Source organism: Rhinopithecus roxellana, chromosome 10 (assembly GCF_007565055.1).
Source record: "Rhinopithecus roxellana isolate Shanxi Qingling chromosome 10, ASM756505v1, whole genome shotgun sequence".
NCBI lineage: Eukaryota > Metazoa > Chordata > Mammalia > Primates > Cercopithecidae > Rhinopithecus > Rhinopithecus roxellana.
Window position 1 is genome coordinate 60,409,295 of NC_044558.1, and position 12,604 is coordinate 60,421,898.

The 12,604-nt window shown below is 40.6% G+C and overlaps 1 protein-coding gene across 5 annotated transcripts in view; it reads right to left on the reverse strand.

Moving 5' to 3' along the window:
- The window catches only part of DIP2B (disco interacting protein 2 homolog B), a 261,827-nt gene that overhangs the window by 51,190 nt on the left and 198,033 nt on the right, over window positions 1-12,604 (reverse strand). For all 5 annotated transcript variants that reach the window (XM_030939864.1, XM_030939863.1, XM_010385341.2 and 2 more), the window contains 7 exons: window positions 8,784-8,886; window positions 6,905-6,969; window positions 4,722-4,815; window positions 4,106-4,225; window positions 2,890-3,004; window positions 1,577-1,716; window positions 842-978 (listed from right to left, as the gene is read on the reverse strand). In XM_030939864.1, coding sequence (XP_030795724.1) covers window positions 842-978; window positions 1,577-1,716; window positions 2,890-3,004; window positions 4,106-4,225; window positions 4,722-4,815; window positions 6,905-6,969; window positions 8,784-8,886 — 774 coding nt within the window. The remainder of the gene's footprint in view (window positions 1-841; window positions 979-1,576; window positions 1,717-2,889; window positions 3,005-4,105; window positions 4,226-4,721; window positions 4,816-6,904; window positions 6,970-8,783; window positions 8,887-12,604) is intronic.

A 12,604-nucleotide genomic window follows, 5' to 3' on the forward strand; every position in this document is an offset into this window, starting at 1 on the left:
CTGTGAAAGGACAGTCTTCATTTTTAATTAGTAACTGAGCATAATTGGAGTTTACTCTTGAAATTAAATTTGAATTTACAAAGCTCAAACCATGGTAAATTCACCAGACTGAATTTTTGTGAGGCCTCTCATCGTTTTGTTTTTTTTTTTTTTTTTTTTTTTTTTCTTTGTGTGTGTGTGTGTGTGCATGCGCGTGTTTTTGAGACAGGGTCTTGCTCTGTCCCCTAAGCTGGAATGCAGTGGCATGATCATAGCTCACTGCAGCCTTGAATTCCTGGGCTCAAGGGATCCTCCTGTATCAGCCTTTTGAGTAGCTGGGACCACAGCCATGCACCACCATGCCTGGCTAATTTTTTAAATTTTTTGGTAGAGATGGGATCTTGCTACATTGCCTAGGCTGGTTTCAAACTCCTGGCCTCAGCAATCCTTCTGCTTCAGCCTCCAAAGGTGTTGGGATTACAGGCATGAGTTACCATGCCCAGCTCATCTTACCCTTTTAAAAAATCTAACAGATACACAACAGCACTTCCTATATGCCAGATGCTCTTTCTAAGCACTTTATAAAACATTAACTCAACTAGTGCTCACAACAATCCTATGACATAGATACAATTATTACTCATATTTTAAAGATAAGGAAATTGGGGCACAGAGAGGTTAACCAACTCACCCAAAGTCACCTAGTGACTGGCAGAGTCAGAATTTGAACTTAGGCAAGTCTAGCTCTAGAGTACACACTCTCAACCACATGTTATGCTATGTCCCATCAACCAGGGGATCTGCCCTCATAACATTCTGACCTCACCAAACATTTTCCCTGTGAAATGTTAATATCATGTACCTCAAATGTATTTTTTGTCACACCGGCAAGCCCAAAGTACATCATGCCTCCAGTTCTGGAGCTAACACAGATTTCTCCAATTTCATCTGTTTTGCAGAGCTGGGGAGGTCCGTCTGGTTTCACAATGCACATCATCCCTAACGTACAGAAAATACAGGTTAAGGGACAAAGATTCTAGAAAACCTTTGTAAAATAACAACTCCATCCTGTGAACCCAAGAAAGTCTTGCCTTTACTGAGTGGCATTAAGTAAAAATACCAAACAGGAATGCTAAACATAAACCTGAAACTACATAAGTATATTTGAAATGTAAAGCTTGTATAGACAGTGACATATTAAAGATAAATGCAAAGCCCAAATAAACAGGTTAGATGAATGAGGTGTTAACCTTAGGCACGTCAAACTCAAAACACTCATGGAAGCAGTATGCTCTTATTTTCTGTCAGTCCCAATGGCTTGGCAATCACAGTGAAAACCAGGTAACTTTACCATTTCTAGTATTTGGCCTTCCAGGTAAAGAAGTGGACCTGAAGCATTCACAATTGGTAAGTCATACAATACTGCAGGAAGGTCGGCATAATTATGATGACTTAACTATTAGAGAGGCTCTGAGAAATTAAATGAGTTAAGTACTGAATTAAGGAATCCTGGTTTGAGATTCTGTATTTTATCAGGCTCTATTATCTCTGATGACAAATCTTTATGAAAAACCAAATGGTGCTCCTCACAACTCACCACCAGGCATTACATGCCCCACATCCTGGACTGTCAGTGCTGAATTTTTATCTTCAGTATTGACCCGTATTACCCCATAGCTCAATCCATTCATTGAGAGAATGGCTCTTCCTGGCAAAGGGGCTCCTGGAACTCCAGGCCTGAAAAGAAAAACCCATCAAGTTTGGTGAATGAAATAACATCAAGAGAAAAATACAAATACGTAGGAAGACAAATTTCCTCTGGCTGCAATACCAAAAAAATTCTCCATTTTCTCCCCCGAAAATATGCCAAATTAGAGCTGGGTGTGGTGTCTCACACCTACGATCCCAGCAACCACTGAGGCAGGAGGATTGCTTGAGGCCAGGAGTTCAAGACCAGCTTGGGCAACATAGTGGGACCCCATTTCTACAAAAAGTACAAAACTTAGCTGGGTATGATGGCACATGCCTGTAGTCCCAGCTACTTGGGAGGCTAAGGTGGGAGAACCATCTGAGTCTGGGAGGTTGAGGCTACAATGAATCATTCTATGATCATGTCACTGTGCTCCAGCCTGGATAACAGAGGAAGACCCCATTTCTAAAAAATTAAATTTAAAAAAAGTGCAGTGTAGTAAACACATAAACCAGCAACACGGTCATTTATTATCATCATCATCAAGTATTGCGTACTGGGCCAGGCTCGGTGGCTCATGCTTGCAACCCCAGCACTTTGGAAGGCCAAGGAAGGAGGACTGCTCAAAGCCAGTAATTTGAGACCAGCCTGGGCAACATAACAAGAACCTATCTCTACAAAAACATTTAAAAATTAGCCAGGCTTGGTGGTACATGCCTGTAGTCCTAGCTACTCAGGAAGTTGAGGCAGGAGGACTGTTTGAGCCCAAGAGGTCGAGGCTGCAGTGAGCCATCATTATGCCACTGCACTTCCAGCCTGGGTGACAAAGAGAGACCCTATCTAAAAAAAAAAAAAAAAAAAAAAAAAAAAAAAGTCTATATACACACACACACATATTCACTGATACTTACATAATGGTCTTGAGTATACTATAGATACACTACCCACACTTAAGCTACAACAAGAACAGTCTATTTCTAATCTAAGGTGCTATGGATTCCGAAGAGCAAAATGGCACAGAAAAAGAGCTAATTCACAAATACAAAATTATACTAAAGTTTTCAGTTTACTACATACACTTTAAGCAAGAGTGGGAAAAATGAGATGCTTGAAACTACTCAGAAAATTAGTTAACACCCCTTTGTCATCTCCTGGTAAATACTGTACATTTCATCCAAGTTGTAACATACATCAAGAGCATCTGACATCCTGAACAGTACCTGCGGATTGCTACAGTCATGGCTTCAGCAGACGTGGCGCACGGACAGATGGCCTCAGGCTTCAGTCCATGGCTTTGGAACAGACTCAGGAAGGCATCACAGGATGACACGGACCCTAAGGAGTTGGAACAGATCAACCTGAAGCTGAAATTGTGATTTTCATTACTGCAGGAAAATAGTAAAGAATAGAAAGCTGAGAAAGCTGACATACTTATTTCTCATGAGAACCCATATTATATATTGTTAATTCCACACAAATATTTTACTGTCCCTGTGAGATGGTTTGATATATGTCAAGGACAAATTAATGCTCATCCAGTCCATAAAAGGTTACTGACACTATTTAAAGTTACACCTTGGAATAAGGGTGCTCCTATGAAACTGACAAATCAGTATCAGAGATAACACTGCAGGCAATATGCAGCCAGTTTATAATTTAGCAACTCTTCCTGAGGAACTGTCATAGGCAGTGCAATTTAATATTGGCTTAGCTCCACCTTCTATATGATATTAAGGTCAAGCCTATGTTTGTGTTTTAGACTATGAGGATCAATGTGACTACGGACAAAAGTCCATTATGGCAAACAGTGTAGTGCTCTACCTGATTCTACTGTGTGAAGGATCAGGATTTGCGGGCTTGTAGAGGAAAGCAGGTAACACAGGAATACCCAGTTACATGACAGAAAGAGGTTATACATGAATGAGCCAAAAAAAATGGTTTAAAAGCTTATAGATCCATCAAAAGATGAATGAGTAAATACAATGTGGTATAACTATACAATGGACGATTTCTTGGTAGTAACAAGGAATGCAGAAGTACTGACAGATTCTACAACATGGATGAACGCTGAAAAACATGCTAAAAGAAGCCCATCACAAAGACCACATACTGTATGACTGCATTTACAAGAAATGTTCAGAAGAGGCAAATCCAGGGAGACAGGCAATCGATTAGCAGTCATCTAGGGCTGGGGGCAGGGGGAAAAATGGGGAGTGACTGATAATGGGTATGTGGTTTCTTTTTGGGTGATGAAAATGTTCTAAACTTAGACTGTAATGATGGTTGCACAACTCGTGAATATACCAAAACCACTGAATTACACACCTTAAATGAGTTGAGTTTTTCAGTATGTGAATTACATCTTAGTACAGGGCAAAAAACCCTAATCTATCAAAACACAGAATATTCCCAGACCCACAATGCAGAAATACTCACAGGGGTTAGCTCCATCAGTCACAATTAACATTCGGAGGGAACTCAAGCTCACATCTCTTTGGTCCCGATGTGCCATCATAGCCCAGTGCAAGTCCCGACATTTTACTAAAGCTACCTTGGCTATAAATTCAAAAGGGATAAAGTTAACATACAAAATAAATTTGGTACATATGTAATATACCATAATAAAGACATTTTTACTTATTTGGGGAATCACGATATTTGCTTGGAGAAAATAAAAAAGGTTTCAAAGAGATTGTGCCAATAGCTCAGAGGCAGAAATTATCACATTTAGACAATTGACTGGAGCTACAATTGTTTGTTCACTGAGACCCTCTAGGCAGGGCACAGTATCCCAGCCAAGGAAATTGTGAACACCAAGACACTCAAATCTAATTCAAAGCTCGCATTTGGAAAAAATTCATCTCAATGCTTAAGACAGGAAAACAGTGAGATGAACGGGCAAGGTACCTAATTCTGTAGTAACTGAGCTCTACAGTTAAGGCACAGGGGCATAGAAATGTTTCTAACAAGGGCAATTTGAAATTCTCTGAAATCCCTGAAATCTTAATTCAAACAGTCACATAATTAAAGCTCAGATGCTGTGGGTGACTACCTTTGTGAGCATGTACTCTTTGGACCCAAGAGAGAGGACAGGTTTTCATAACAGAGTAGGGTACGCTAATTGTGTGCATCTTATTCATTACATTCTGAAAAACAAAGAAAGAAGAAAAGTAATCAATACAAAATACATACTTAGTATTTTAAAATTGAGCTGATATTTTGTTAGCAATTTTAATTATACAAGTAATACTCAAATACATGCTCTTTGAAAACAATCTTAAATATTAAATATAAGATTGAAGTTCCTTTAACACCTACCCTCCAACCTGGTTCCCTCCTCTCCTCGTCAGAGATAATCAGTTACAAATTTGACAGATACCCTTCCAATCTTTTTTCAATGCATTTTCATAGACATTTGTTCCCATAGAAACACACAAGTATTTTTAAGCATAAAAGGCATCATATTATATATATATATAAAACTTGCTTTTTTCATTTAAATTGTTTTAGAGCTAAATCTATGCATATCAGTACAAGAGATCTATATAATTCTTTCTCTGGGCTTATGCAAGTATTTCCCTATACGGATATGTAGGGGAGAGAGAGAGAGAGAGAGAGAGAGAGAGAGAGAGGGCTTTCACTATGTCGCCCAGGTTGGCCTCCAATTCCTGAACTCAAGTGATTCTCTTGCCTCAGCCTCCAGGGTAGCTGGGACTGGTGTGTGCATGTACGTATGTATGTATGTATGTATGTATGTATGTATTTATTTATTTGAGACAGAGTCTTGCTCTGTTGCCCAGGCTGGAGTATAGTGGTGCGATCTCGGCTCACTGCAACCTTCACCTCCTGGGTTCAAACAATTCTCCTGCACAGCCTCCCGAGTAGCAGGGATTACAGTCATGCACCACCACATCCAGTTACTTTTTGTATTGTTAGTATAGTCGGGATTTCACCATGTTGGCCAGGCTGGTCTTGAACTGCTGACCTCAGGTAATTCGCCTGCCTAAGACTCCCAAAGTGCTGGGATTACAGGCCTGAGTCACAGTGCCCAGCTGTAGTATATGCTTTTAAAATGTTAACAGACTCTGCCAAACTGCCCTCCAACCCACTTAATGCTTTTATCATGTTCGTACTTGCCACATGCCACAAAGGGGTAGGTGGGCATCACAAAGCAAGAAATCAAAATGTCCCTGTTTCTTACGGGATGTCCTGCCTACACCTGTTAATTTTTTTTTGCTAGCTAAAGCTGAAGGTGTTGAGGGGTCATGCCATTTAGGGGCTCTCCTGCCACTCCAATCAAGCATACCTGACACCCTGTCCCCAAAGAGACCCAGCCTGGTAGAATAACCAAGCCTTCATATTTAGATTAGCCATTTTGCTCACTCTCTAATTTGCCCAAAGAAACCAAGATACCACTGCAAGACACTATTTTCTCTCTCCAAGTTTCTAGCTCTGGTGAGAAACTTTTGGTTTCGGGAAAAGACTGGTGTTTATAACTAATTCTTCACACATGTCCCTATCTTGCACTTGGTATCACAGAGAAGAGATTCTTCTTAACTCCTCAAAAGGATTTTTAACTTCTGATAAAGAAGAAAATGGGAAAGCTTTCAGAAAACAGCTAGAAAGTAAACATAACAAAGATTCTGAGGGTTCTGGGTGAAAAGGGATCCACCTCCTCTTCCCTCACGATTCATTTCCCATGCTTTTCCAGCTCCTGCAGTATCAAGTAAGTGGGACTAGATGCTCTCTGAGGTCCTTTACAATTCAGGTAACCCCGTATTTTTTTTCTCTCTCCACCTATATGGCATGTTACATACGGTAGTTTTGCCACTTGAAGTGTCCCCTCTCTCTACCTCTATATCCCCTTACAAAAATTTCTGTATGTCCAAAGCTTACCTATTTTTCAAAGTCCAACTCAGCTGTCACTTCTTCCATAAAAACTGCCTTGAAGCCCAGACCTGGAAGGAAGTCACCTTTTTTGTCTAACACCCATAGTATGCTACCTGTTCCTCTCTGATGGGAAGAATCCCCATCTACCTTGTTACTCTTCTTCAGTTAAAGCATGCAGCTTATGCATGGCAGTCATTCAAAACATTCTATAGCCTCTGGAAAATATTATTGACCTTTAGGGGACTTAAATTTCAAACAAGCACTGAGAGATGCTCCAGTTACACAGCATGCTGGCCTTATCTCAAGCACAATTTATACTAAGGGCCTTAAATATGAGTAGCTTACCGCAAACATGCCGTGCCACAGCCCAGCATCCTTCTTAAAGTCTAAGACATTTACTATTATTTCCCCTAAAATAGAAAAAACAGGAAGACAAAGAAATCATGTTTAGTGTTAAGTAGCAAAATCATGTCACTTGCCTCTCATAAACTGATGTGATGTTTGTCTGTTTGTTTTTTCTTTTAGATGGAGTCTTGCCTCTGTCACCCAGGCTGGAGTGCAGTGACGCGATCTCAGCTCACTGCAACCTCTGTCTCCCAGGTTCGAGCAATTCTCCTGCCTTAGCCTCCTAAATAGCTGGGATTACAGGCATACACCAGCATGCATGGCTAATTTTGTATTTTTAGTAGAGAGAGAGTTTCACCATGTTGGTCAGGCTGGTCTTGAACTCCTGACCTCAAGTGATCCTCCTGCTTCGGCCTCCCAATGTGCTGGGATTACAGGCGTGAGCCACAGCGGCCAGCCTGATTTCATGTTTTTAGAGAAATGACTAAATTCTCAGGGGCTTTTGAGGGTCTCCTGAAAACGGGTAGAGGACTACTCATAGGGTAATGTGGTTACAACAGAGACAAGGAGTTAGAAACGTCTTGTGACTTAGGCATTTCTTCCAAGAGGTATTTTTTTCCTAATTATGTAGAGAATACATGCTTATTTTAGAAACTCTGGAAGTTTGACAAATATAATTTAAATTTCCTAAAAGATACTTCCTAAAAAAAAAAGTTGGTGTATATACATATATATCTCTAAACATTCTATCTATACACACACATATACTTCTAGGCATATTTACATATAGATAGATATGTTAGATATCTATCTATATGTAATCTATATGTATGCAAAACTTGGTATCTAACTTGTTCCTACTTAATGATATATTGAAACAATTTCTCCATATCTTTAATATTCAAAAATAAATGCCCCAGCCATTATATGAATGTATTATTACCTTTTTTTTTTTTTTTTTTTTTTTTTTTTTGAGACAGAGTCTTGCTCTGTCACCCAGGCTAGAGTACAGAGGCATGATTTCGGCACACTGCAACCTCTGCCTCCAGGGTGCAAGTGACTCTCCTGCCTCAGCCTCCCAAGTAGCTGGGATTACAGGCACAAGCTACCACACCTGGCTCAATTTTGTTCTTTTTAGTAGAGATGGAGTTTCACCATGTTGGCCAGGCTGGTCTTGAACTCTTGACCTCAAGTGATCCATCCGCCTCAGCCTCCTGAAGTGTTGGGATTACAGGCGTGAGCCACGATGCCTGGCCTGGATGGATTATAACCTAATCAATCCTTATTTAAGGGCTTTTTGATTGCTTCCATTATATATATACATATATAATTTCATGATAGAACAACATTGTTGTCTGGCTAAAAAATACATCATGACCATTTACTGTTTCATTTTACAAAGGGAAAACACTAAAAAAATTAATATTGCAAAGAACATTCTGAGGCAAATAGTGGTTTCTGCAATATATATTAACCTATCTAAAGTTCAAAAATATTGAATACATTTTTGTGTTTTAATTTATGCTTTTTGGTAGCTGAATTTCTTTGACTCCAAATATATAGCTGGTAGCCCACTACATAGGCAGGGGAAGACGGAGATACCTGACATTCCACAGCTACTAAAAACATGAATTTAATTAGGGTTTTCTATTGCTGTACTCTAGAAATTATGCTTTACATTTTGGTTTGCCAGAATTTTGGTTCCTTTAAACTACAGCATATTTTTGAGAAAGAAGAAAACAAAAGCAAGCCAAGACTGTGTCTTGGGACACTTCACTCTGAATTTGGTCATTAAATGAGGTCCAGTCACTGAGCATTGTGCTCACAGTCACACATCTCTGAAGGTAACAATGAAGGCAGTCATGGGATGAGGTCTGACCTTCAGAATAATTGCAGGCCTGCGACAGAGCTTGGCAGTGAGACAACATTGCAAGCCGGGACACTGTAACTCCCATTACACTCCCTTCTTTGCTTGTTTTGTACTAGAAAACAAAAACAGAAACATAAGAAACACAATAAAACGGGTTATTTCAAATGACAAAACTAGAATCCAAAAACGAAAGCCAGAAAAACCATCATAATGGGCTGAATTTAACATGTTTAATATGAATATTTAAGGCAATGTACTTGGGTCTCAAACTCAAATCACACAAAGATAGGATTGGAGGATGACAAAGCTCAACAAAAGTACGTGTGTAAAAGACTTCAAAGTTTAACAGTCATCAGTGTGAAGTGGTTGCTCAAAAGCTAAAACAAACAAATGATTGGAGCTAAATTAATAGAAACACAGTATCAAATAAATACAAGTCAAGCACAGCACTGAAGAGTGAAAGGTATGTAAGATGCGGTTTCTGTGTATTAGAAGCACCCAATTTTGTAAGGAAGAACTAGAAACGAATGGCCTACTTGCTCCTCCAAATCGTTCAACTATAATTTTGCTTTTACCCTTAATGTTCCATTCAAGTTGCTTTTTACCAGGACTATCAACTTTCCTTTCTTTCTTTCTTTTAAGAGATGGAGTCTCACCATGTTGCCCAGGCTGGATTGGAACTCCTGGGCTCAAGCAATCCTCCCAGTTCAGCCTCCTAAGTAGCTGGAACTATAGGTGTATGTCACTGTGCCCAGTTCAACTTTAAAAAAAAGTTAAGTCTTGCCAAGGGCAATAGTGAGAAGGGGAAAAAGAGTAGAACAGGAGTTTGATCTGTACCTGACTGTGAACAATCAACGGAGATAATTCACTACCTTGGGACCAGCCCCAATTTTTTAATGGTTAAATGGAAAGGACATTTTGCATACCTTATCAAACCTTTCTGCAAAATTTGACTACTCTCCTTCTTGATGTTTTCTCCTTCCTTGGCTTTTTTGATACTCCTCTTTTCTAGTCTGTCTTTGTGTGTCTGTCTCTCTGCCATTGCTCCTCCACGTTTTCCGCCCATCTCTTCAATGTGCTGTTCCCTGAGAGTTCTGCTCTCCTTCCTCATCTCTTTTCACTTTATTCCAGTAGGTTACTGCATTCCTAGTAACTGCGAGTTCTCTATCTTCAACGCAGGCCTCTCCTCCAGAGAGATCCAGACTGACAGAGTCAACTAATCCCCTGGAATGTCTAATAATCCTGGGAAACCCATATATCCATCACTGCTGTCTTTACCCCAGTCCCTGCCCATGGAAACTCTTCCTGTTGTATTTTCTATCTTAGGGAAGGATGCTGCCATCAATCCAAGTTGCCTAAGTGAGAAACCTGAGTCTGTCTTGCCTTCTCCCTCTCCAGCATCAGCAACTAAGCCCTGCCTGCTCTATTTCCTTACTGTCTGAAGCTCAATCTACTTTGCTCTCTGCTCTCTACCATAAGCTTGAGCTCACCTGAATAACTAAAGCTGGTCTCCTTTTTTTTCTTTTTGAGACAGAGTCTCACTCAGGCTGGAATGCAGTGATAAGATCATGGCTCACTGCAGCCTTGAGCTCCCAGGCTCAGCCTCCCAAGTAGCTGGGACTACAGGCATGTGCCACCACACCTGGCTAATTTTTGCATTTTTTTGTAGAGACAGAGTTTCACCATGTTGCCCAGGCTGGTCTCGAACTCCTGAGCACAAGTGATCCGCCTGCCTAAGCCTCCCAAAGTGTTAGGATAATAGGGATGAGCCACTGCGCCCAGCCCTTATTTCATTTCTTAACCCAACCAATCCAGATATAACTTCTTATAATAAATTCATTGTTGTCACTCTCCTGTTGACAATCCTTTAATAACTCCCTATTACCCAGAGATGCTTTAAACTCACTAGTAGAGTACTGTGGGCAATAGGAGGATCCCAAGTAAGAACTGCAAGTTAATTCAAAATAACAGGCACCTAGAAAGACAGAGGGTAGTAGTTCTATTAAGGCCAGAGAGCTAAGCAAGAGCCATACAATGAAGGACCCTCCACCTTTAGGAAGAACCAATAAAGATGACTGAAGGAATGGCTAACGAGGCAGAGGAACTGAGAGAGGAGTCCAAGAAGCCAGTGACCGGAGTTTTGAAGAGGACCGAGTGATGAACCATGTCATCACTGAGACATAACATAGATTGAGAGTTGATCACTAAATTTGGTATTTTTAATTGCTTGTCTTTTTTTCTGTGAGACAGAATCATGCTGTGTCATCCAGGATAGGGTGCAGTGGCATGAACACAGCTCACTGTCGTCTCAACCTCCTGGGCTCAAGTGATCCTCCCATCTTAGACTCTGAGTAGCTGGGACTACAGGTGCATATCACCAGGCCCAGTTAATTTTTTACTTTTTGTAGAGACAGGGTCTTACTATGTTACTCAGGCTAGTCTTGAACTCCTGAGCTCAAGCAATCCACCTGCCTCAGGCTCCCAAAGTACTGGGATTAAAGGCATGACCCATCTTACCTGGCCTATCTGTCTGTCTTTTAAAGATACTCAGATCTCTTCCATCTTTAAAAACAATCATCCTTGCATCCAATAATACCCCATCACCTCTCAGAGCTACTGGTCACTCTATTCCTTTTCTTTGCAGTCCTCTTATTTAGCCTTCCAAAGTGCTGGGATTATAGACAGATGTGAACCATTGCATCCAGTCTCTCTAGTTCAGTGGTGTGACCTCAGCTCACTGCAACCTCCACATCCTGGGTTCAAGTGATCCTCCCGCCTCAGTCTCCCAAGCAGCTGGGACTACAGACTTGCGCCATCATGCCCAGCTAATTTTTTTTATTTTTAGTAGAGACGGAGTTTCACTATGTTGGCCAGTATGGTCTCGAACTCCCGACCTCAGGAGCACCCACCTCAGCCTCCAAAAGTGCCAGGATTACAGGTGTGAACCACTGTGTCTTGTCCCAGCCTCTCTTTTCTACTTTTTTATTTTTTTTTAATTTTAAGTTCTGGGATACATGTGCAGAACGTGCAGGTAAGTTACATAGTTATGGGTGCTATGGTGGTTTGCTGCACCTATCAACTCGTTGTCTAGGTTTTAAGACCCGCATGCATTAGGTATTTGTCCTAATAATCTCCCTCCCTTTGCCCCCAACCCCTTGACAAGCCCCAGTGTGTGATGTTCCCCTCCCTGTGTCCATGTGTTCCTATTGTTCAACTCCCACTTATGAGTGAGAACATGCGGTGTTTGGTTTTCTGTTCCTGTGTTAGTTTGCTGAGAATGATGGCTTCCAGCTTCATCTATGTCTCTGCAAATGACATGAACTCATTCTCCCAGCCTCTCTTTTCTATAGCCAAAATTATTTAAGTTCTCTCTACTTGTTATCATCACAGTGTTCAATGTTAGATGATTTTCCCCCAAATCTTGAAAAAAATTTTTATTGATTTGCCTGTTCATTAACTTAACAATTAGTGAGCATATGTCTCAGGCAGGATGCAGAGTGGTGAAGGCTATAGCTTTTCGAGTTAGACCTGACTCTGAGTCTACCTCTGCCATTTTTGAGTCATGTGGCCTTTGGTCAGTTACTGAAGTTCTTTTAAGTCTTAATCTCCTCATCTATAAAGCAAGTTTAATAATAATCCAAACCTCACAGGGTACTTGTGAGGACTAAATGAGAAAATGCACTTAAAGCATTCAGCCTGGTGCCTGGTGTGCACTTGGATTTGCTTAATCCTTCAATGGGATCATGTTGCCAACTGCATTCCTACACCAACCTCAATATCAAACCTTCCAGCCATTTGTTTCTTCTTGCTCTTTATCTTTCATCTACTAA